This window comes from Gallinula chloropus (assembly GCF_964237585.1).
Source record: "Gallinula chloropus genome assembly, chromosome: 4".
Classification (NCBI taxonomy): domain Eukaryota; kingdom Metazoa; phylum Chordata; class Aves; order Gruiformes; family Rallidae; genus Gallinula; species Gallinula chloropus.
In genome coordinates this window covers 4,569,900-4,595,998 of record NC_140088.1, presented here as the reverse complement: position 1 = coordinate 4,595,998, position 26,099 = coordinate 4,569,900, and the positions used below count along the sequence as shown (strand labels likewise).

Here is a 26,099-nt window from a genome sequence, read left to right as displayed (position 1 = left end):
GTTGGAAGGGACCTGGAGAGCTCATGGGGCCCAACCCCCCTGCCAAAGCAGCTCCCCAGCTCATATTGCACAGGTTGGTGTCCAGATGGGTCTTGAGTATCTCCAGAGAAGGAGACTCCACCACCTGCCGTAAATGTTTCTCCAAGAAACAAATCAGTTCACCCTGGGCAGGTCTGGCTGTGTGATGCTATACATTGGGTGCCATCATTTAGTATCCAAACGAGATTCCAAGCACTGGCAATCTCAAAACTACTTCCACTTAGTAACTTTGCCTTCACCCTTCCCTACAATCCAGATAACCAGATCAACAGCAGAGCAGAGCTCCTTCTCAGCAACGGAGCCGAGGGGAGGGCGGTTCGTTTCCGCTCTCACGTGGAAGAATCTCCCAATGGAGCAAAGGGCTTCCAGCAGCCTCTCCCACCTCCCTCCTGCCCCCACCCGCGCGTCCAGACCACGTGTTCTCAGAGAGATATTTGATTTCAGTGAGAGCTCAGCTGACGTCCCCGCAGTACGCTGGGGCTCTTGCTCTGTGCTTCCTGGGCAGGATGAGGGCTCCTCTGGGGACTCTGGGTAATTGGGTTAGTGGCCAGCTCATGTCAGGGAATTAAAAGGCAGCCCCGATCAGGTTGCTGCTGCCTGCGATTTAATGGCTTTGTATTTATAGAGTATTCTGCCTCCAGCCGGTGCCAGAAATATCACTGGTGGAGGCATCCAAAGGGAAAACAAAAAAAAGAGAATGAAAAATGTTCTTTTATTTTTTTTCCTCTAAAATACCCACGTTTAAACCAGACAGGCAACCCCCTGTCCTTTGGAACGGGAGCTCCAGGTGCAGCGAGTGGCATCTTGATGTCTATATCATCCACACCCAACTGTTTTCCAAGGCATTAATCCAGCCTTGGTGATGTGGCTGGAGCTGGGCTGATGGTGTGACACAGCACATGTGCTGCCATTGGCAGAGCCATGGTAATTCTCCAAAGAGAAGGCTTCCAGCAGGTAGGCTGCCCACAGAGCACACATCGGGCTGATGGAGGTTGGTATTTGTTTTCCAGCCATAAAGCTGATGCATCCAAGACCCTCCCCACACCTTCTGCCATATCCAATGGATTATTATTCTATTTAGCTTGGTTCCTCCAATTCATTTTGAGTTGATACTCTGTGAGACTCTTGACATACCTAACTAACCTTCATTCTATCAGACGTGGAGTCCAGGCTCCATCGATGTACCTCTGCATGGATTCAGACAGGCATCACCTCTGCAGAGATTTATAATAAAGACTCTGCATTGTGTCACCAGCCATCATCCTACAAGCTTTTAAGCAGTTCTAGAAACATGGTGGGTAAGGTCTCCTGAGGTGAGCAAGAGTAGGGTGGGACAATGTATGTCCCACTGCTCTATGGTAATTTAAGGCAGGTGCATCAACATTTTCACAGCCTCTGGTGACCTACAGTCACCAGTGACTCAGCTCTGCTGAGATTCTCAATCCCTTCCCCTGACTCATCATTCAAGGCTGTGAGCCCCAAGCAGAATTGCTCTAAGAGGCTGGCCAAAGCAACACAACACTGTGGTGTGGTGGGTCTCTCTCCCTTACCTCTGTGGATCTCTGTCACAAGCAGGCCTCTCTCCCTGAAGTGGTGGGAGCCTCTCCATTGTGTCACATACCTAAAAAATTGATCCTTGGTCCATGCTTATGCTGTTCTACCTGTTACAAAAGGCTCACACACTCTCCCTAAATAGACTGAGAAAGAAAACTGGCCAAGAGGAAGCATGGGCTTGACCCTGCAGGGGTTCCCTTGGTAGTGAGTGGAGAGAAGTAGCTGTCCTTACTCCTCAGGTAAGTGTCCGCCTGGTGAGATGAATGCAGAGGTTTCTGCTTCTCTCTGTTGTCTGTCAAAGGAGCCCAGATGCACAGAAGAGAACTATCAAAGTCTAAAATAAAGTGAGTTAAGTCACACCCAGGGCTGCAGGCTCCTCAAGGCAGCAAACACTCCTTTGGTGACTTAGCTCTGAGCTAAACTACCTCTTGGGAAGTTAGTGGGGCTGGGGCTTTATCATCTTTTAGGTCCTCTTGTGAAAGGCATCCTGTTCCTTTCCCACAGAGCCCCTCAGCCTGCTGCTGTGCAGACACTGCTGCCACAGGCAAGATAGCCAGTAGACCTGCTGTCCTGCTTCAGGCTGTTCTGAGGGTTGTAAAGGGAAGCAATCAAAGGGGGACATTTGCATGGACCAGGAACACAATGGGAGCATGTGGTTGTGGGGTATTACAGAGAGCTGACCAAGGTATGAGGTACTCAGTATTCTCATTAAGAAGTCCTTGCTAATTCCTGACTTTCCAGGGCAGTTGCAGGGAGGTGGGTTGGGAGAGGCTCAGCACAGGAAGGAAGCTGTGCGTCTGAGAGGCACCAGTGGCTAATGCTGCAGAGATACCTCTGCAGAGCTGGCAGCCACGCAGCTGGCAGTGGTGAGGAGGTTTGCTTTGCAGGCTGTGTGGGATGTGTGCTTTGGACCAACCACCTGGGATGTGCTGCTTGCGTTCCTGTGTGTCAGGAGCAAGGATGCTCCAAGGCACGCCACAGCCGCTGGTACCAGGTACCACCAGGCATCGTAGGATTAACCTGTCCCTTAGAGGAGCTTTCCTACCCAACTAACCCCTAAAAACATCAAAGATGGAGCAGACTGCAGCATCCAGCTTGAACCAATCTAATCTCTCTGTAGGCCCTTTTAACCCAGGAGATGGCTTTTTCAACTCCACTGCCCCCCTCCCCATGCTAGTTCCCCACTGCCAGTGTAACTCCAGGCTTGCTGACCTGTATCTTTTAGTCACTGGGTTTTTCTGTCCATGCAGACCTGCGACCCTCAGGTCCCTTCCTATGTTTCAAATGAGTTAGGTAATGGGACCAGATATCTACTAGATGATTCTCTGCAGGTTGGCCTCTTTTTTTCAGCAGTCTGAGAGCCTTATAGTGTAAATGGGCCTTTTTCCCTGCCCATGCTGGAATCCCAGAGTAACAAAAGAGGCTCTAGTCAGTTTGCAGCTTCTCTGCTCTCATTAGACAGAGATGTCTTCCCCTGTAGTCTATTTTCCTATAGTCTATTTCTTTCCTGGTCTTGGCAAGCCTAACTTTTATGGTCATTGCTGCTCTCTGTTTCCTTGATAGGCCTCCACCTGGCTCTCTCATCCCATCACCACATCCTGTTGTCTCTCCTGCATTTCAGACTAAAGCAGGAGAGGGAAATTCTGTAGGAGACACCTTGGGCATAACCCTTCTCCATTCCTTCCTTCTCTGCTCTTGGCCTATGCCTTCCAGCTTTCCTTGGGCAGTGCCAGTCCATGTACTTCCTCCTGCAGCTCCTGGGAACAGGGAGATCTCTGATAGCTGCAGAGCACACCACCAGCTCAGACACTAGGAGATCAAGCAGGCTCTATTGATGCAGGAACTGCAGCTCAAGGATTAGGTGGGTAGTGGGCACAGGACCTGGCTGGGGAGGCTCAGCAAAAGCAACCCCACAGGCACTGCACCCTGGGCAGCACTTCCCCCATGTTCCCTTTGGTTGTGTCCTTCTCAGTCTAGACACATATTGTACTGTGCAAGCCCTGTAGCTTGGCTCCTCCCTTGGCTCTTTTGGCAAGATAGATCTTTCTGTTCCTATCAATTCATGAGCATGTGATAGGACTCGATGGAAAGTGAGGTGAGGCTCGTAATTTGACGCGACAGCTGATATTGGGCCCAGACTGCACTTCCCACTGGCCAGGGCTTAGCTTCACAGAGCTTTTAAGAGTATTTTTAGTCCCCAGAAAAAGAAAAGAGAAACTAAACCTGACTCTGTGTGCTGTCGCCTCTGCATACTCGGCTATTTTTACTTCCGACAGACTCGGCCTGGGTCCAGCTTTTAAAAAAAGCTGGAATTATTTTACTTCCATTAAGAAAAAAACCCCCCAAAGCCTGATGTTATCAAGTCAGCAAGGGGACATCTGATCCCAAAGTTGTCGGGCAGACGTCTCTCCGAGGGGCATGGCAGAGAAATGCAGGGAGCTTGAACAGATCAGCAGATCAGCTCTCCCACTGCAGAGACTTGGTGCTGGCACAGACCTCTCTGCAAGAGTGCTTGGAACACGAGTGGCACCCACAGGACGCTTAGAAAACTGACATCCCTACCCCAGGCAGCATGCTGAGTAGAAATGTCCTGCAGAAGTCCTGGCCCTGCCCTCCTCCCTGCTAGGTCAGGGGGGCTCGGGCAGGCAGGGGAGCTGGGACCGTGCTGCTGGTGAGCTGGAACTCAGTCCCTACGCTGGACACAGGGGTCAGGTCCACACCTAGGTCTCATGGAGCAGCAGGACTCTTATTCAAGGTCCCTCAAAATGTAATAAGATGCAGTGAACAGCATCTTCATTGTGACACAGGAGAGTGGGAGGAGAAGGGATGTTTCCAGCACAGGTAGTCTTCATTTGTGATCCAGCAGCTGCCTGAAAGGTACTCACTCTCCTTGCACTCTCTCACTTCCATGCATACCTTGGTTATGAGGGGTTAGCAAGGGGTGGCACTTGCCAAACTTTGCCCTATATTGCAGTATTTCATATTGTGTATTACAAGCCCTCCCTTGTTTGCAACCCACCCCCTTGCTGATCTTCATGAAGGTGCATCCAAGAGCACCTATAGTGGTGACAGTGTTGTAGGATGAATGCCTTCTCTCCTGAGAACTGGCCAGTGGTGATCCATGTGAGAAATGAGTTTGTGCAGGAGCTGGAAGGCAACTGCTTTCTCATGCTGCTGTTTTGTTCTTAGACTGTGGGACCGAATCCTATGAAAGAGTCTTCAATACAGACCAGCTGTGTTTCCTAAGTGGCCACTGCACCTTGCAGTTAAAGCTCAAGGGGCTGTACTTGGTGTGAAATCCAACCTTGGGATTGCAGTGTATGTACCACTCAGCCTTGCTCCAGCCCTCTCTCAGCTCCTTTCTCCTTGCACTCCCTCACTTCCATTCATATCTCAGTTTACACCCACTTCCATTTCTTCTCTACTCAGTGCTTTCCTTCACGCTGCTTCTCTGAGCTCACCACTGCACCTCCCCACTCCATTTTCATGTCCTTGGGCATCCCTCTCAGAGCTGCATTGTAACCAGCCTGTCTACCTTCAAATCAACCACTGAGGAAATCAAGTAGCTGGCAAAAGCCACCTCATACCACAGCTCAGTTACCAGGTCCTGATTTTTGACCATGCCCTTTCCTTCCACCTGGGTACGACGCACTCGGCTCTCAGTTCTTTGGGGAAGGGATTTTGCCATGATGCCCGTGCCTGGTGCAACACAGTCAGGGTTGAAACAGGGTTTGTTGCAGTGCCTGCAGGTCAGTGCACTCAGACACTGGCACTGGGATGTGCTGTGCAGGGGTCAGCCTGGTCACTGGCTCTGCGGCTGCAGCGATGACACAGGGTGGAATGGCAGCTCTGCAAATGCTGATTGAAAACATTTGCCTCAAGGAGGGTCATGCAGGATGGGGAACAGGAGGAGGACAAACACTTGTTCCAAATTAACAAGCCAAAGTCCTTGGGCAGACAGACCTCTATCTGCTCAGTGAGGGAAGGAGGGTTGGAGGGGAAATCTCTCTGCATCTCTCTTATCTTTTTTTAATGCACTTAAGTCCTTTGTGTCCTTCTAATCGGATTGAGGGTCCCTAATACTGCTGCAACCTGTGTAGCCATTCCTCTGCCAAGCACTGGAGGATGGCATGCTTCTCCTTGGGAGAAGGAAAAGAACTCCTTCCTCCATTTCCTCTGTACCCCTCCCAGGCCACACTGCTTATCAAACTGCACAGTGAAAGCATCCTGCAGGGCTGTGTGTTGGTTTCTCCTGGGCTGAGAATGGTCTCTCCCTGCACCATTGACACCCTACCCACTGGTGTGAGGGAATGGACACCCCTGTGGTGTGGTGTGTGATGTGGTGTGTCTAGTTCCCTTACCTCTGTGGATCTCTGTCACAAGCAGGCCTCTCTCCCTGAAGTGGTGGGAGCCTCTCCATTGTGTCACATATCTAAAAAATTTGATCCTTGGTCCATGCTTATGCTGTTCTACCTGTTACAAAAGGCTCACACACTCTCCCTAAATAGACTGAGAAAGAAAACTGGGCTAGAGGAAGCATGGGCTTGACCCTGCAGGGGTTCCCTTGGTAGTGAGTGGAGAGAAGTAGCTGTCCTTATTCCTCAGGTAAGTGTCTGCCTGGGGAGATGAATGCAGAGGTTTCTGCTTCTCTCTGTTGTCTTTCAAGGGTGCCCAGATGCACAGAAGAGAACTATCAAAGTCTAAAATAAAGTGAGTTAAGTCACAGCCAGGGCTGCAGGCTCCTCAAGGCAGCAAACACTCCTTTGGTGACTTAGCTCTGAGCTAAATTACCTCTGTGACCCTTCTTCTGGGGAGCAGTGATTTAGGTCTGAAGTCCTGCAGCCTGTTCTGGATTCCTCCACAATCTCTGAACAGTGCTTCCCCCATCCTTTCAATTTCTACACCTGGTTCCTTGGTTTACTGTCAATTTCCAAAATTCCTGTCTCTCCCTCCTTGCCTGGCTCATGGGTCAGTGTCATTCATTCACCAGAGCATGGAACAGAGATCTTCTTTCTTAGGAAAGCAGGGGAAAATTATATAGGGAAAGAAATCATGGACAGAAATAAAAGTTTTCTCCTTCATCCAGAACTTCATTAGTTCTGTTCCTCAGGGATGTCACTAGGTTTGGGATTCCCTGGCTGCCCTTCCTGAAATCACTGTTCTGCATACACTGAAACACATACATTTCTGAAACACCCTCAAATGTGTTGGGGCTCCCAGGAAGGAATCTTGCCCACAGGCTCTCTGCTGCTGGGAATGGACATGAAAGAAGCAACAGGCAACATTTTCAGAAATACAACTGTTTAATGGAGGAGAAAGGTGGTGCTTGTGCTTGGGGATGTCAGTGAGTTCTCCACGCACAGTCAGAAATTGAAACTGCTCAGTCTGATCTGAATTCACCTGCTCAAGTTCATGTCTTCTCTCCATCTTCCAATGTCTACCATCCTTCCACAGCAGCCACTTGCAGCAGCAGTTCCTTTGCTCTGCAGAGCTCCAGGCAGGCTCACTCCTGCTTCTCCTGCTCAGTGGGAGCAGCAGGACTCTTGTAAGGGAGCAGCTGTGTAGCATGAGTAACATCACACCCAGGAGCCTCTGTCCCCACACACCATGGCTTACAGGCAATGCCCCCTGCACCTCTGTGTGGGTGTTCTGCTGCCAGGGAGACTGTGCTGTCAGACACTGTAGCTGAGTGCTGTTGGCCTGGTTGGTGGTGGTTGTTCCTGCTGTCGCAGGGCTGTTGGTACCGTCTGTCAGCCCTGTGACAGGGCTGGGGTGCTCCAGCCATGGAGACCATCTAGGTGTGGTGGCAGGTAACAGTTTCCTGTGGTCCAGGTGGGGCTGGGGTGAGCACTGCAGCAAAAGCTTCCTCTTCAACATGACACAGTTAGCAGAAGAGGCATTGAGTGCAGTGTGAGTGACAGGCAGGTGCCCCTCTCTGGGGCAGAGTATCTGTCAGCAGGCTGCAGGCTTTTTCAGGTGTACGAGTTGTTTGGAAAGCATCACTTCAGAACTGCTCTGGAGTGTTTGCTTTCAGTTGTTTGTGTTTATGCAGGGGATTGATTGCAAAATATTAATGGCTCGATGTGATTAGTACGTGTATCACATAATTGGCTCCTGTGATCAGACTAGATAAAGTCACTTGTGCTTCTAAGGAAGTACCTGTAGGGTGTAAGTTCAAATGTTTATTCTGTTTGAATACTCCCACACTTACCTTGAAAGGTTATTTTTTTAAGTACCTTTTTGGGTTTGGTTTGGTGGGGGTTTTTGCAATAGCTGTGTCTGCTGGCAAGACTGAAGTACCCATTTCCCAAGAGCTGATTGCCAGAGCCCACATGGCTAGCTGGAAATAATTGGCAATCAGACAAATATCTATGGCTTTTTTCACTATTTGGTTTTAACATTGTGTTTTGTATTGAGACAGCAGTTCAGCTGCTGTTCCAGGCTTATTGATGCTGCTGTGGCTTCCCGTGTGGTGACAGCAGTCCCTGGTGTTTCTCAGTCACTGGGAACTGTTTTCAATGTGCTATTTGCAGTTTGATCCACTGTATTTTGAAAGAGCTACAACAAATTCTTCTGTGTCTTCCTGCCTCAGCTTTATCTTTGCTTCATTGTAGCAGAGGTTGTTTCTATTTATTACTGTTGCATTACTTGATCAAGGCTGAAACATGGTTGTTGAATTCATAGCTGATAATCTATTTGCTATAGGTCACTTTTTCAGATATAAACAGTAAGAGGTCACAGAACATTTAACTTCTCATTTTTAAGAACAATCTGAAAGCTTATTTTTATAACTGCAGGTTTGATTGACATTTAAAGTCTTTCTTTATAAAAGCAAGATCATGTAGAGGGCATTGAGGTCTGGAGCTTTCCATTTGCCCATCAGATTGATGGTGATCCAAGAGTTTGAATGGGTTAATTTCTGGCTTTGTTAATGTTTTGGATAAAAATAAAGCCGACAGCCCCACAGTTGGAGCTGGAGGTATTACTGGGATTGCTGGGTTCAGATGAGATCTCAAGTGCTTGGGAGAGGAAAGCTGTCTGGAGCGTGGGGAATGTCTTAGCAAATTTTAGCATCTGCATATCAAGGTCCCCTGTGGCACTAAGGAGTCACAAGGATTTATCTTGTACCCTCAGGTGTTCGTCTGGACCGAGTCCGTGGCGGCCGTCAGAAATACAAGAGGAGACTGGATTCTGAGAGCAGCACTTACCTGAGCCTACAGATCCCTCCCCCAGCTAAAAAGCCACGTACGTATTGGTCTTGAATTGTGGTCCTCTGAGCAACTGCTGTGTTTCTCTTTCTGTCTCCCCAAACATGGAGTGGAGCAGTTGTCACTTCTGATTCCCCTGTCAGTCACCAGCACTAGAATTTTTTCTTAAGCTCACAGTGCAGGTACACCTGGAGTACAGCTTAGGAGCTGTATTCATTGTACCCAGGGTTAAATACCAGACCTTTCCTAGGAGATTATGTAAATCAAATTAGTGGTGCTCTGATCTTAACTGGTCCCGTGCTTCTTTTCCCCCTTCCATACTCCTTGCAGTTCTCTCAGCTTTTCCACCTACCACCAACTGAGTATTCATGCCTCCTCCTGAGGAGGACCTACCTGAGACAGTGGCTGACCACCTTGCAGTAGCTTCCTGCTTTTGTCATCCCTATACAGAGCTGATTTGGCATAAGTAGATCACTACAGCTTGGGTAGCTGCAGTGTAGTCTTCTCCTGTTGTGGCCAAAATCATCTCTGAGGTCCTCTGGCCCCTATAATCATGTGTCACCCCCAGGAAGGTCCATCTAGAAAGGGCTGTTATGACTCTTTACTGTTCTATGTCATGAGAGATACAACAACAACAACTTCTTCTTTGAAATGCACAGTGACTAAGATCGTCTCCCACTTGCTGGTGGCTGAGCCAGAGAAGATTTATGCCATGCCTGATCCAACCATGCCAGAGAGTGACATCAAAGCCCTGACAACCCTCTGTGACCTGGCAGACAGGGAACTGGTGGTGATCATTGGCTGGGCAAAGCACATCCCAGGTAAACAGGAGGAGTTACAACAATGTAAGCACAAACAGCAAAGGGAGGTATAATTTATCACTGTGCTTAGCACTTTTGTCTTCCAACCAAGACTTTTACATATAGTGATGAGTGGAAATCACCATCACAGAAAACTGCTTGTGGTGGGTTCTCATTGGTAACAAACTCCAGTATAGCCTGTGGTGTAGGTGCATGAACAGCTGTAGGTGCATTGGTGACTGTGTGTGTGTGTGTGTGTGTGTGTGTGTGTGTGTGTGTGTGTGTGTGTGCGTGCCCTGGTATTACACACAGGCAGCTTCAAGACGGTGTGATAAAGCTCTTGGTTGTACATGGCATTGAGTGGCACAGCACAAGCACTTGGGAAACAGCCTTTAGGATGGTCTGGTGGACTTCAGTGATTTTTGCACTGCATCAACATGATATAGGCCTACTGTGTGTATAGTTCAGTGTGTGTTATGGCAGGGACCAGACTTTGTTGCTCATGACAAGGCAGGTACCTGTCCTGTCTGTAGTGGGCATGCTTGTCCAGACTCAGTAATGCTTTTGCCATATGGATTCATCACCAGTCCCACTGGGATGCAGGACATACTCACTATTGTCAGTGACCCTCCAGGTTTCTATGCTGACAAACATTGAGGACACCTTTTTGGCAATGTGGCCAGTCACTGAAGGCTGACTGACTGTATCCACTGTGTGACTGAGTGACATAGCAAGTGACACGATGGACCCAGGCTGACAGAGCAGACATAGCCCTCTATGGGGTTCTGGGGACAAAGATTTGGATGGGCATGGGAAAATGCCCTCTCTCTCTAGTTCCCTGCATTGTCCTTCTCATAAAAGGTTGGATTTGGGTGTGGAAAAGGTTCACCAGGAACTTATGAAATGTCCTTGGTGTTTACGTGGCCCCTTTCCAAAGGCTGCTCACTACAAACAGCTCTCTACAGCTATGAACAGCTCTCTACTGCTGTCTCCTGCCTTCTGTCCCCCTTCTTTTGTCAAGAGAGTATGTGAGGCTCAGCTGCAGGATCACTGGACTTAACCCCTACTGCACATGGTCTGTGGCTTCTACTGCATTCTCTTGCTTGGCTTCTTGGCTTTCAGTTCTTCCTTGTTTGGTGAGGCATCTTAGCACAAGTGATAGGTTTAGTTCTCCTGTGTATTTTGCTTTTCTTTGTAGCTCCTGTGTTGGCTTCTTTGTGGCTGCTTATCTTTTTCAGAGCAAGTATGCCTCCTGTGGCTCAGGAGTCAGTCGTTTCCTGGGCTATAAGGAATCTGTACTGTTACATGGTGGGACTACAAAGTCTGGAGAAACTTTTTCAGGACGGTGTTTCTGAATAGAGGTTAATCTCAGTGGTGACCTTCTTACACAAGATCTGAAGGGATTACAGCTGTCACTAGTGCTGGAATCCTTCTGGGGCTGATTCATCACAGGGGGGTTACAGTGGCGATTAGGGAACTCAGCCCAGATTGCTCTACTAACCCAGTACTTTGAGTGTTAACAGGAGTGGTTGTAATGCAGTGCTGCCCAGTGAGGTGTTGTTCTCCCAACCTTGGCTATTTCTGTTGGCACAGGGTGCCCTGCTGCAGTTCCCTAGCTTGCTGCTGTGGGAATAAGCATGGAATGCTCAGCTCCAAGTTCCTACTGATCTTTCCAGCCTGGCATGATGGTGTTACACCAGGAGTATAGTAGATACTACTCCTGCACGGTGAAAGGAGCTCTTCCTCAGCTTTCTGGCAGGCAGGACATACCTGCCATCATCTCAATTTTCTGTGGGTGTTCTCCTATCCCTGCAGCATGGTAGCAGCCATCAGCCTGGCACAGTTCAGACCAGCAGTGGTGTTATAACAGGAATATGTGTAGAGCAGAGTGCTCAGGGATTGTTACACAAGGGAGCAGTACCTACACACAAGCATAATAAAAGACAGATCATAACAAGGGAACAAAATACCCCATATTTCTGAAACAAGTATGAAACATACTGAGTTAGGCAGCAAGGGGGCAGAGCAGGGCAGGGCCAGGAGGCTGCCAGGTGTTTAGATTATCCATGCCCCCTATTTCTGCCTTCCAAGGATTTTGAGCAAAACAGGACATTGCTTCCCATGTGCATGAACTCTTGGACAGAGAGGGATGGAGAAAGGAACACAAGTCACATACTCCTGCCTTACGTCCTCACTGGAATTGGTAAAGAACAGTGTGACATTAAAGTGGTATCAACCCTTCAGGGTCTGAGGTGTCAGCACAAACTTCTACCCCAGTATCAGCAAATAAAATCACTTAGGCTTCAAGACACTCTCCTATGATAACAAGGAAGCATGATTTAATGGTGTTTAGCAAGTGTTATTAGCTCAATAGCCTTATTAGCCATTAGCTCAAAAGCCACACTGAGCCACTGTAGAGTTGTCCCCTTCCGTACGAGGCCCCCTCCCCACTACTCACCCTCCCCCTGTGCTAACTGTCTTGGAACAGCATCTACCTTTCCTGCATGCCTTGATGCAGGAAGACAAGTCTTCTCTGGGGGGGTGACAACGAAGGCTCTCCCAGGGTAGCTGTTGTGCTGTTCTCACTGGGAAGACGATAGTACCAGCACAAAATGAAATATGGCAAGTGGAGTGACAGCAGCTGTGTCTGGAGTGGCCTCAGATCCTATAATTACATCTCCCTTTATTACCTCTGCTAATGGCCCTCCAGGATGACAGAAATGATAATAAATTAACAGATTATGAACTCCACTTGCCACAAATTATGTGACTTTTTTTTTTTTTTTTTAATTCTGGGAGCTCCCACTGCCAAACCACTGAAATAAAAAAACCCAGAAAAATTCCCTGAATGTCACATCCACTAAAGCAGCTTTTCCCAACCTGCAACTGGGAAGAAGGGAAAAATGTAGGCAGCTCTGTGCTAGGGACAGAGCCTCCTCTTTTGAGAGCCAAGGGATGACAGTGGACCATGCAGCACCTTTCAGGATGAGACCTGAGAAAAGCAGCAAGATACACTAAGGGTACTTTCTGGATGCTGGGTTCTATCAGTTCCTGGGAGCTGTAAGACGGTGAGGCTGTTAAATTCCATGACAAGAGGTTCTCCAGGGTTATATAATAGCAAGCCTGTGGATTTGTCCAGGTGAAATTAGCATTTACCTTTCCTGATCTCAAGTTATATATCGTGGGAGACCCCAGGTTATATGATGATCCCTTGTCTGTGCAGACGCGGCGATAGAGGCAGAGTCCTCCAGCCCTTGCATTCTACATCTGTGAATACTGGAGGAAAAGGGTCCCAGTTGGGTCAGACATTTCCAGTCTGGGCTTAGCACAGCAGCACCCCATCCCTCCCACCTGCCTGTCAGAGCTGGAGCCATTCACCACCTTGAAGTGCTTCTGGCAGGGGACTTTCCCCGGGTGGGGAGGGCAATTGCAACTGGCTCTTCTGTTCTCCTTGGCATAGGATAAAGCACAGCCCCTCCCGTGCAATTCCCACCTGCCATAGCTGCCTCTGGGAAGGAGTGGTGAACAGAGATGCTGGATGGACAGGCTTCTGCTGGGGTTAAGTCAATTTTTCTATTTTATGCTGTAGCAGAAAAGTGTGAGCCATTTCTGTCCTGGGTTCTCTCACTCTACTACATGACTCTTTCTCAATCTTTAACCAATTCCATTGCCAGACCACAGTGAGGTGATGGCATCACCCCTGTTGTAATCCAGATGAGGAACCAAGATGCAAAAAGGCCATGTGACTGACACAGAAACTGGACTTAAGGCAGCAGCCTAAATGCTGGGCTGTTGTCTGTGGTCAGAGCTAAGAGAGGGGTGAGCAAAGGAGAGGTTCCAGATGCTGGGAACTGTGACAGTAGCAGTGCACAGCACCGTTAGCCCTTTCTCAGGCCTGATCTTGGTTCCCTGTGCTGCAAGTAGGAGACCTGGGGAGAAGGATCTGGAGCTGCATCAGCCTGTGCTCAGGCAGGAGGGCTGCATTCAGAAGCAGCACAGTGCTGACTGCAGAAGGGCCAGCCAAAGGATGAGGCACCCCTGAAGCACTCCCAGCCCGAGCAAGTGGTGGGATTCACCAGGTGCAGGACTGCAGGGAGCACAGGCTGTGCTGTACAGGAATCAATCTTGCAGTCATGGAGCTGGATTTGCAGCTCTTTTCCCCAGTAGCCTGGACTCCTCTTTAGCTGTTCCCTCTGGCACTCCTCCCCAACAGTTTATTGATTCTTCCCTCCCACCCACTGCTCCCCTCAGACCTTGCACACACAACACGTGACAACTGATTGGTATCTGTTAATTAATGTGGCCTGGGGCCTCTTTTCTATTCAGTGGCCTGATAAGGGAAATTGGATGTCCAAGGGCTGCCAGGCCATTATCACCCTTTGCTTCCCCTGGCAACACAAACACAAAACATGGCGTAGTGATAAATAAATACCACTAACCCACCCTTCTGCCTTCCCTTCCCCAGCTGAGATAGTGCAGATAGAAAAAGAGAACCCACAGTCAGTCAATATAGCAATCATCAGCTCTTTTGTTAATTGCCAACTTGATAACAAGAGAAATCAAATGATCATCATGGTGGCTGGCTACCTAGGTCCTGGTGCAGGGCCAAGAACTGTGAGGAGGGCTGTGGGACAAAGGAGTCCTGCTGAGCCAAACACAGACAGTGGGACTGGGAGGCTCCTTGACAGAGGCTCAGGAGCTCACAGGCCCCCAAGGCTTAAAATAAGCCTCTGGGGGGAAAACTGGCAGGGGAGGCTGGTGGAGCCAGCTGAAGGGTGGCTGGGTGTCCTGTTCTCTCACAGCCTTGGGAACCTTTAGATGCAGGGAGCTGCCAAAAAGTACAGTCCCTGCCTGTCACTGGTAGGCAGGAGCTGCCTAGATGGGACCAACAGACACACTGTGCTTGGCACCTCTGTCTGTAATGTCCTGTTGCACAGTGCCCAGCTCACAAGATCTTTCATGGTCTGGCCTTCAAGGGTACCTGGTACAGAGGACATAACAGACACAGCTTTCCTCCCTGTGCATTCCCCCTCGGAGCAGGCAGTGCCTCCACGCTGCAGACTCCCTACATCCTCAAGTGGGCTCTGGGCTGTCAGAGGGGACTATTTCCAGATGGTGATTGCTCTTTCTGTATTTGAGGAAAATGACTTGGTTCACTGCTGCATGCTGGTGCCATTGCTACTGCGTTTGGCCATGGTTTAGGTACTTGTATGGCACCATAAAGGTAGGGTTTTTTGACACTGGGTAGAGTTGTTGGCTGTGAGGTGTGGAAAGCTGGTGGTGTGGAGCTCAGTGAGTGATGAAGAACAGAAGAAGAGTCTATTCACAAGATTCTATTCAGCTTTTGAATACATTTCAGTGCTCTGTTGTGGCAGAACCTTTTCTCATGGTGGCCAAAATGAGAGATTATGTAATGATACGTATGTAATTCAGGCCTGTGGCATTTCCTCCTATCTCATCAGAAGCCCTCTGTTCTGCCACTGAGTTTTCTTTTGGTCAGCCAGGGCATACTAAATAGGCTGCAGGACAAACCTACAGAGGAAGAGCAAGCAGGTCAGTGTAGTACAAAACCACTGCTGCTATAGAAGAAGCAGAGATCACTGAAAGAGGTTATCACTAACCTCTGGCTACCACAGATGCACTCAGAGTATGAGGATTCCTGCTTGAGGTTGTGGGTGGGCATGGGAGCAAAGAGAAGGGTAGGGCAGGGTCCATGTGTGCTGACTGCCACAGAGCCAGGGTCGCTTTAGTAACCTTTGAAGCTTCCCTCACCTCCCCTTTCCCTTTTTGAAAGCAGCAGGGCAAGGGGGGGAGAGTGCTTGTGGTGAATCCCAGGGGAACTGAGGACCCAGGCTGCTAGAGGCTTTGCACATCTGTTTGACCTTGCTTGTCTTTTTGGCTGTCAGGGTTCTCCAACCTCTCTCTTGGGGACCAGATGAGCCTTCTGCAGAGCGCCTGGATGGAAATCCTCATCCTGGGCATTGTGTACCGCTCCCTGCCATATGAGGACAAGCTCGTCTATGCTGAGGACTACATCATGGATGAAGAGCACTCTCGTCTGACGGGGCTGCTGGAGCTCTACCTGGCCATCCTACAACTGGTGCGTCGCTACAAGAAGCTCAAGGTGGAAAAGGAGGAGTTTGTCACACTCAAAGCTCTGGCCCTCGCCAACTCAGGTACAGCCCTCACAACCAGGGGTTCAAGGCCCATGCTGTTGTCTAGTCTGGGGGAAACTAGGGCCTGCTGCCCGATGCTCTGCTCTGCCTGAGCCATGCTACATCCTCAAAGCTCCTCTCTGTCCACAGAGCAGGACCTAAGTTGGAGAACGTGGAGGAATGAGGCTTGCTGCTGCTAGAGCCCCAACTGTGCTCCAGCCCTGTAGTAATAGGAAGTGGAGCCAGACAGGGAGGGGCTGGCTGCTGGCTTCTGGCAGTAAAAGGCAGGCTGTGGAGGGCTGTGAGCTCAGAAAAGGGGATGTGGGCTGTACCTGCATCCAGCTCAGCAGCGTTGGTCGTTTACAGCAAAAAGAGAAACCCTCGTCCCAGTTTCAAAGCTCATAAAAAACTGTGTGACTGGGGCTGCCTGGTCCTGTCCTGCAGATGTTCAGTGACCACACTGAATCCTCCTTTAACAGGGAGGTAGAGAGTAAGACATGCTGGCAGAAGCCTGGTGTTGCCTCTTCTGTCTCTGCTTATGAAGAGGATGAGGGAGGTGGTGGCTCTCCACTCAGCACCTTCCATCTCTGTCTGGGGAGGGCTGGGGGAGACACAAGAGGTGTTGTGCGCTGATGTGACACAAAAGCCAGACCTGTAGTTGCTCACTAGTCCCTTCAAAAGGGAAACTGCTAAAGCTACTGTGTGACGAGGGCTCCCTCTATATCCCTCGAGCCTCACTGAATCACATCAGCTCTCCTTGCCGAACTGCGTCGCGCAGGTCACAGAACTCACCCTTGCAGCCCAGCAGTGAGTCCAGTATCTGTGTATGGCTAAAGCCACCTTCCAGGAAGACACCCAGTGTGAAGCTGAAGGGACTGAAGAGGGGGGATCTATATCTTTCATGGTAGCTGAGTACTTCTCTCCATTAAAAAACCCCACACCACCACCAACAAAACGCCAGCAGAAAACCCCACCAGATCTTTAACATCAGTTTGCTTGAGCTCAGGCTCCAGCTACTGGCCTTTATTGAGCTCTGACTCCAGGTCTTTTTACTCCTGCCAGCTTGACATGATAAAGTTTCTGCTCCACAGTTGCATTCCTTGGCTATAGATACATTACTTGAAGTGTAAACAAGTGCTGCAGAATGCTGTGAGGCTGCCCTGGCCTCATTTTACACCATTCTGTTCCTCTTTGCCATCTTTATTTCTTAGCAGCAGCCGTTTAAAAGAAGAAAAAAAAGAAGAAATTACTTACAGCTCATTGATAAAAATGTTGTGTAGCATCTGGGTTTTTACTGATCCCTGTGGATTTCCACTAGAAAACTCCTTCTTCAGGGATGATTCATCACTGATAGCTACTTTGAGATCTGTCATCTAGCCAGTTACTAATCAATTGAAAGTGTGCTTTATTGATATTGCATAGTGCTAATTTTTTAATGAGAATGTCCTGTGGTGCTAAGCCAAGTGCCTTATAAAAGCCTAAGTCTATTATATCTATGCAGTTAACTTTATCAACCAAACTTGTAATCTCATCAGAGAATGAAATCAGGTTTGTTTGACAAGACCTCTATTCCAGTGTGTCGTGTTGACTGGCAGTAGCTGTAATACCATCTTATAAGTCTTAATTGAACACCACTTTCCCCCCCCCCCGCCCTTTATTTTGCCCTGGTTCGTGTCAGGCTAGCATGGAAATGATCAGCTAAGACCTAGGAAAACAGGTGCATCATTTGAACTTCTCCAGCCTTCTTGAATTTCTCAAAAATACCAAGTACTTGTTTATCACTAATCTGCCCAACATGGACCTCAGCCAGCAGTTTTTAGACCTCTTAAAGGCAAGTTATCCTTCTCTGCTGTAGAGTTTGTCCCTAACAGATGTCTAACATCTTCTTACACAAGCAACAGACTAAGAAGTCTTCATCATCTTCATATAACACAGGTACATAATACTTTTTTCAAAACAGGTCAGAAATACTCTCTGAGAACTTCCATCTCCTCTGCACTGCTATTAATAGTGTTAATCATCCCCAGGTGAAAAAGCCCCACCCTCCCAATGGTAATTTTTTTAATATTTCTTAAATATTTATAAAACTCTTCACTGTCCTTAGCCCTTCCAGCCATGGATTTTCCTCCGATGTCCTTCACTTCCCTTATCGATTTTCTACACTTCATAACTTCTGATTCATATAAATTGCTATCTAGTTCCCTTTTTCAATTTCTCCTATATTGCTTTTTTAGCTCTAATTGCTGCCTTCACTTTGCCACTGAACCAGGATGGGCAGATGGCCAAGGCTGGCCTCTCTCTATTGTGGGACGGTGGCTTTTGGCGATGTAATCAACTCTTGTTAAAGAACCTACCTCCTGTCTACCAGGAAGGTCACAGGATTAAATAGGGAGAAGGGCTCCTCAGTGAGGCTGAAGTGCTTGGGTAGTGGTTGTGACAGGGCAAGTGCCACTCCGGGACATTTATCTGGCCCATGCTATGAGCAGAGACACTGCAGGACCTGAGCCTTGGTGCTGTCAGGTTCTTCATGGTGCAACAGAAGCACTCTCTGCTGATGTTGCTCACTGCACTGTGAGGACAAAGCCAAGGGTAACACTCTACATCAGGAGCGGAGAAACACTGAGCAAAGAGCAGAACCAACACTCATTAGCTGTGTTGGGGTTCTCAGTCCAGTGCTGTGGAGCCAATGTAAGGGTCAGGAGGCACAAAACGTGTTCTCAGCTGAATGGGAAAAGGCATTTTGACTTCATGCATTTCTCCTACTACAGCTACAAGTGCAGCTATGTAAGAGCGTAACCCACAAAAATCCTGCTTTATTATTTGTATTGAAACAAAGTAAAGTAAAGCACAACTTCTCATTGTTCATGTAATTAAAGCCTCTTCCAACACACACATAAGAAAGTTAGAATACAGCATTTTTCCATGTAACCTTCATAGTCAACTTTTACATTCTGATAATTAAGTTATTAGTGTATTTTTGACATGGAGTAGACTTGCAGAGCCTGCATGTATGTGTTTGTGTGCAAACAGCTGATTCCTAACCCGGCAGGAATGCAGATTGCCTCTGGGCCAGGCCCAGGCTCCCTTAGGTCAGAGGCAGGGTTTAAAGCTGAGCGCTCAGATTAGCGCCTGGGCTGTCTAGACCGCTTTTTGCCTTGCCTCCCATATAGAAATATTCCTGAATTTCCCCTGTCTCTGCTGGTGTAATTGCTCATACAACCAGCTTCTAGGGATTTTTGTCTCTTTGTGCAGCCCTGAGTATTCTGACCCTTTGTTTCTAGGAATTAAACCAAATGAAAACAGAAGTGGGAGCTCACACACTGCTCGCTAGACAAGAAGCTGACAGTAGGCCGACCTTGCCAGAGCTGTGGCTGATCTCTGAGTCCTCAGCGTGCTGCACCAAGGACACACCTGCTGGGACTGGCAAAGACAATTTAAGCAAACTGTCTTCAGAAACTGCATTTTAGAGAGCTGAGAAATGAATTCTTAATGCCCAGAGCAGCAGGCTGATCACCCGTTTTTGACAGGGGTGCTGTAGACTTACGTGCAGAGCCAGCAGTCCCTTTTGAGGCATTCCTAGGTCCTCTTTTCTCAAGAATACAAACTGATCAATGTATGTCTATCCCTGCAGGTTAGCATACAGCACATGTTCAGTTAAGGACATCCCAGGCTGGCCAAACTTTATTTCCCTTTGGTTTTTTGCCCCAAGTGCATTTCAGTGCTGAGGTGGAGGAAACAAGGCCTGCATGCAGCAAGGGGATGTGTAGCAACTTCTGTACTAATGGGTCCTGTGAGGTCCCTGTTCCTCTTGCTCCTGCCAGAAGCTGCAAGAAAAGAGTCGGGTGAAGAGGCAGTGGGCCTTGTCAATTTTCATGCCTGCCACGTACCCCATGCCAGCAGGGCTGGAGAAGGGCTCCTGACATGAAGCCTGACTTCTTTACAGAGAGTGGTGAGGTGCTGGAACAGGCTGCCCAGGGAGATGGTGGATGCTCCATCCCTGGGGGTGTTCAAGGCCAGGTTGGATGGGGCCCTGGGCAACCTTGTGTAGCTCCAGGCCTGGAGGTTGGTGTCCCTGCCTGTGGCAGGGGGGTTGGAGCTCTGTGACCCTTGGGGTCCCTTCCAACCCAGACCATTCTATGATTCTGTGATTCTAGGCCAGCTGACCCTCAGGGACATGGTCAGGCAGCCTCCCTCCACCTCAGTGGTCTGACAGCTGTAAAAATTCATAGCTATTGATTTTGTAATTAACAGTTTATCAATGCCATCGACACCAGCTCACTGATGGATTGCAAGGAAATTAATCCTGCGATGTTATTTTATTTTTTGCAGTCAGCTGCCAATTTTGAGCTTCTTTCAGCAAAGGGCGGCGGGGTGGGTGGGGGGAACAGGGCAGGCTTTGATCTTCATTTCCCCAATTCCTCTCCCTGTATCTGTCTAGTTATTCAGTGCTGTTAAGTCTCATCTTACAGAAGTCAGGTGGCAGAAGGATACAGCTTTGGCATTCTGTCTACTGTACAGCAGCAGCACCCAAAAGCGGAGCACCCACTTTGACCTGAAGCATGGCTCAATGCCCAGTGCTTCTAGCACCCACTGGGATCTGCAAACTCTGGTCTGTGATTACTTCTCCCCCTTGTGCCCCTAGCCAGAAGGACATTAACCAGAACGGCTGGAGGACATTTCTCTCCAAGCTCCAGCTCTTAATGCTTCTAGTCTCCAAAATTACCTCCTCAATCTGGCAGGAAACAGATCCCACTCACTTCTGTATGGTGCATGGAAATCTTCCAGAGGTTCTACCTGTCTGGGACAAGTTGCCAGACTGACTTGGCAACATGCTTCTCCCTCCCTACTTTTCAGAACCAGCCTCTGTGGCTAGCTTGGGTCACTGTGATGACCTGCCAGCCCTTCTCTGAGGTTCTTTGCCTGGTCTCTTGGATACAAAACACAAATGCAGCAAGAACAATCTTTCCTTACTAGGCTTAATGGAAATACAGCCCTTAAAGATCTTCTAATTAGTGCATTCCTTCTAAACAGCTTCTTAAACAGCTTTTTTGCTAGACATAATATTTTCCCAACTGGTCTAATACTTCATAAATCATGCATCATAAATAGCATTTACTATACATGTATCTTACCAAATTCACAGTCTCCAATTTGTGTTGCACTCTCCCCAGAGATGCCACATATTTCTAGAGAGATTTTGGCACTTCAGCCAGCTTTCCTCCCCTTCACTGCTGTCACACTGAGGAACCCACGTCCTCACGTTTGTGTTGTAGGTGTGTGGGCTGAGCCAGAGCACTGCCACGCTGCAGAGCCCGCCTGCAGTGGCAGATGGTGCGACTACACGTGTGCATTTGCGCTTGCTCTAGTGTCTGTCCCTTCGCTGCTGCTTCTGGATTCAGAGCAGTGGCAGGAATCTTTATCAGTGGGTTCAGTATTGATTAAAGGTCTCCGAACAATGAAGACAAGGAAACAGCATCTCCAGTGCTGTCAGCCTTGTAAGGAAGAAGCAAGTATCAGCAAGATGAAAGGGAGAAAATCGTCAGTGATGACGTGCCTGGTTAGCTTCCCTAAGCTGCCTGCTCTTTGGTGCTGCCCTCTGTCACTGTGACTTACCTGCAAGTTCACCTCGGGTTCCCCAGCTTGACCCTGGACTGGGTCACTACTATCTCCCTTTCCCTCAGAGACACACCAGGGAGCTGTGCTCGCCTCTTAAACCGTGGTAGCCTCTCTGGCAGCTTGTAGAAATCTTAACTGGTGGTTTAAGGAAAGAGGTCTTGAAGGAGGTGTCTGTTTCCTTTACTGAAGCAGGAAGCTCCCTGAGCAGCTGCTGGCAGTCTCTGCAAATGGCAAGGCACGGGGAGGTGGGGGGGGAATGTGCACAAAGGTGGGGCTAGCAACACCCATGGGCACACTGGTTATGACCTACTGGGGCTTTTCTGTCTTGCTGACACCCTGAACAGCTGCATGGCAATTAGGCAGTTTAGACAGATGAAGCGCTATAGCAGTGTTAATTATTCTTAATGAGATTGTTCCCAAGCGGCAACACAGCAGCTGCTGCCCCTTGCAGGGTGACTCTCCCCATAAGGAGCATGGAAGGCAAGTGAATGTGCAAGTCACAAAGGGCTCCGGCTGACCCCACACAGCCTTGGAGGGGCTGGCAAATGGGCAGCACATAGGGCACAATGTGTCACACACCCCCTACAACTTTACCATCCCTGCACTGCTTGGGCCAACCCAGTGGGCTGATGCCAAACTTCACAACAGCAGCACCAACATCTGCCAACAAGGTGGTTTTTTTTTTCCCTTAAGAAAGGGAAACACCTTAAGAAAGGGAACACCCCCCCCCCCCTTCATTTTCCCTCCCTCCCCCCTCAAAATAAAAAGAAAGAAAAAGAAAAGCAGCTTTATCTTCAGGAGCATAAAGGATTTCCTTCCTCATGTCTCACTTGTCTGTCTGCTGATTTTTCTCCCTCCCCTCAGACTCCATGCACATAGAGGACATGGATGCAGTGCAGAAACTCCAGGACCTTCTCCACGAAGCCCTGCAGGACTACGAGCTGAGTCAGCGCAACGAGGAGCCCCGGCGAGCAGGCAAGCTGCTCCTGACCTTGCCCCTCCTGCGGCAGACGGCCGCCAAAGCCGTGCAGCACTTCTACAGCATCAAACTGCAGGGCAAGGTTCCTATGCATAAACTCTTCCTAGAAATGCTAGAGGCAAAGGTCTGACAGCCCCAGCGCCAGCCGAGAGCGGCCGGGGAACAAACTAGAAACAAAGATGCAGACACCGGAGCAATCCGAACAGCAGCAGCAGCCACCGCCGGCTTTTATCTCCAATCATTTATTATGGAAGAATTATTTAATGTCTCTCTGTCGGCGTGACTGCAGAATCTCGTGTACAGGAGGGGGGAAACTCTTTTAATCACTCACCTGTTTCTCTTTTTTTTTTGTTTGTTTGTTTTTCTCTGTGGGAAATACCAGAATATGCTCTTGCACTTGTTGAGGCGGTCGTCGGGGCTCAGCCCCTCTGAGCAGTGATGCTCTCAGCACTGGCCAGGCCACCTGCTCCCCAGCCCCCTCTGCCAGTGCTGGAGGGGGAGTGGGGAGAGAAGCAGGAAGAGAGGAAAAATAGAGTCAATATAAACTTTATCTGCTGGTGTTGAGGGGGGTCAGATGGAAAGGGAAGCAGCCGTGGTCCTCCTTTCTGTCACCTTTCTGGCTCTAACCATAGAGCAGATGCTCCTTTGGAGAAGAGTGCTGCTGGACCTCTCCTGATGCAAACGGCTGCCTCCCAGGCTCCTCTAGCGCCAGCGAGCACTTGTACATACCGGCCCCACTTCTTACTGGGAAAGATGCTCCTAACTGTGTAAGATATTCTGCGACCTTGTACAGTGTGTCATTATGCCTGGCTAGTCCCTCCCATGTACAATCCCCGCAGGCCCCTAAAGAGGTAGGGTGTGTGACCCTGAGAGAATGCAAGTCCCCTTGCCCAGATGGCAAAAGAAAAAGAGCCCGTTACGCTTCCGCACTGGGTTGACTTGATAATCTCTGCATCCTCTCCTATGTGGTGCTAACTAAATTCTTCCACACTTTTCACCCTGTAGTGTATCAAACCTGCCTCTTCAGCTCAGCTGAGTGCCATTCCCCACTTCTTGTTCCTTGTGGCAGAGAAGACAAGGCTTTGTCTGCATGGTTACTGCCCGAGTATAAACACACCCCAAACCAGGGCTTTTCTAGAGTTCATTAATGTGATCACTCTTCATGTCCACAGAGACTTAGGCTTTTTGCCAAATGCTAGTTAGGCATCAAGAGCACTGCTTTTTCAGAGGAGGCAACTCTTGAGCCTGAGAGATTGCTTTTTTTTGTGGCAGCCTAGGGAAATAGGAGGGTGGCCTGAAACCCCCAACATCCCAACTACTGTCTTCCCCTGCCTCATCCCATTATCCTCAACAGCAGCAAAAGAGATAGCATAGATTATACCTGGGCCTGGTAAGAGGTTTTCTCACTGATGAGAAAGTAAATATTTGACCTTGAGGTGGTAAGAGAAGTGGGGGAATGTTTATTTACTCCTCTCATGTAACCAGTTTCCTGCTGTCTGCAAGCCCTGGTTTAGATCTGCTGCTTAAGCCACAACTGCTGGCTCCCTCGGTACCCGGAGGGGAATGTGGGTGACTGACAAAACTGGCTGTTGGCATTCTCTGAGATTTTATTATTTAGGTCACCTAGTTTGAGCCAGCCTGAACTGATGAAACCTGAATGCATTGTCTGTTTTGTGGTCAGTGGTGTGGCAGTAGAGGTGAGGAAAAAGCCTCTGAGCTACATTGGAGACACCACTGTCTCTACTGCCTCTGTTCCCCTCAAACTTCCATCCCTTCCTGGATAGCCTAGGAGAAATGCAGTGTGGCAGAGGAGTTCCTTGCCCTAGCAGGAAGCTTTCCAGACCAGGGTTGAGGTGTGTGATTGGAGAGACACAGGGTGCTTGTTCTCTACTGGAGCAGAATGTGTCATGGCAGGGCTGTCAGTGCTGCAGAACAACCCCCAGTCTAGCTCAGAGACTGGGGCACTGATGGATGCCGACCTCTCAGCTCTTATAGTCAGCCCATTCCTTGTACTTGAGTTAGTTCAGTTCACCCCCATTGAGTTTTTCCCTACACTACACAGTTGCAGCCACTCTCCCTCATTTTGTACTCACTTGATAAAAGGGTTTCAGTCTTGCTTCAGGCACACTAGTAAGCCCACAGAGACTTAAGGGGCAGGAGGCACACAGGAGCTGGGACTGCTTCTATGCTCACAGCAGTAGCAATTCCACAGTGACCTTGTGCTTTGAACAGATACTTCTGCTTCTCTCCCCAGCTCCCTCCCAGAGGCAGCTAGGGAGAGAAATGAGAGGCTTTTGGTTGCACTCACAATCCCTGTTCCCACCTGTGACTGCAAGGGACCAAAGAGAAAGGAACACCATCACTATAGAGCCAGCTTGCCATGTCTTGCACCCTGGCAACTCCTTCTGGCTGTGGTATAAATGCTCTCACAAACGTGCTGTATTGCACTACCGCCTCTAAGTTTGACTCACTTGACCACTGTTGCTTCCCTGCAGATTTGCACCCAGCTTAGACACAGCACATTGTCCCCCCACCTGCTGTGTGAAGGTAGCTGTCCTAAAATGGGCTGAAAAGATCCTGAGAGGCAATCCTTACTCTGTTGGACCCTGACTGGAAAGCTCACCTTCAAAAACAAAACAGAAAGTTCTTCCAGCTTTGTTGTATTTGGACTCAGACCTGCTTTCCAGAACAGGGGGGAGAAGGGGAGAGCTATCTACCAAACATGAATGTGGAGAGCTGCTGAGTTAGCCTCCAGCCCACAGAGACTGCTGACTGTTTAGCATAGGGCTATGGATCGCAGGCAACTGCTGCCTTGGCAGAACAATATAAAGATAACAGACTTTTTTTTCCCCAGGACCTTCTTTCTCCATTACAGCTGCACAGCCTTGGAGCCCATCTGGATATTTCCTCCACTGCTTGAAGATAATATACCTGTAAATGTTTGCAGTGCTTCTGAAATAGGATGGGAACTGACCAGACAGTAACAAGCATATATCAATCTCTTTAAGCAAGGAATGCAAACCCTTCCCCAGGAACCAGGACAGAAACACCTGTCTAGATTTAACCCTTAAAAGGCTTGTACTATCTTAAATTTGGAACCAGGTCAGGTCTCTTGGGCCTTTCAGACCAGTGCAGGACTCACACGCATCTCTTCCCAGGTACTCTGACCTGATGTGCCTCCCTAGTAGTGTCACGCTGCCACAGCTGAGGGGCATGTCCAGCTGGTCAGGGAGCTGGGCTTGCAGGGAAGGGTAACAGTGTGGTCCTCTTGGAGGGCTTTGAAGCAGGGAACTGGGCTTCAGCCACTGCCTCAGTCTTTGCTCACAGTCTCTTACATAAAGGTCTGGGGGTGTGGAAGTTGAGAGCTGAACTAGGAAACAGGCTCTGGGTCAGCACCCTGTCTGCCATTCATTTGTACTGAGTCACAGAGGCAGCACCATGCCATCCATCAAGAGATGATGGAGCCTTGGGACACAAATGGGCTCTGTGACTTAAAGAAGAGCAACGCAAAGCTACAGAGGTAAGTGTTTCAGTGACAGGGAATAAGCAGGAAGCCCACATCCAGCAGCTGTGGTAAAGGAAGCTCCAACCCCTGATTTGCATGTGCAGATAACAGAGACCACGTACCTGCCAGCTACTACAAAAGGTAATTCTTCCCAAGTGACCACCTCGTCTGTACTGGGCACATTCTTCTCTGGGAACAGCGGTGTCTGGCCTGTAATGCAAAATAAATTTCATGGGGATCAAT

General features: G+C 49.0%; 1 protein-coding gene across 1 annotated transcript in view; it reads left to right on the top strand.

The window, feature by feature from the left end:
* ESRRB (estrogen related receptor beta) overlaps positions 1–22,481 on the top strand; it is a gene marked incomplete at both ends in the record, with an annotated part of 84,393 nt that extends 61,912 nt beyond the window's left edge. The window contains 4 exons of the mRNA XM_084262755.1: positions 8,728–8,838; positions 9,461–9,622; positions 15,508–15,777; positions 22,237–22,481. Coding sequence (XP_084118881.1) covers positions 8,728–8,838; positions 9,461–9,622; positions 15,508–15,777; positions 22,237–22,481 — 788 coding nt within the window. The remainder of the gene's footprint in view (positions 1–8,727; positions 8,839–9,460; positions 9,623–15,507; positions 15,778–22,236) is intronic.
* Positions 22,482–26,099: the final 3,618 nt, after the last annotated feature.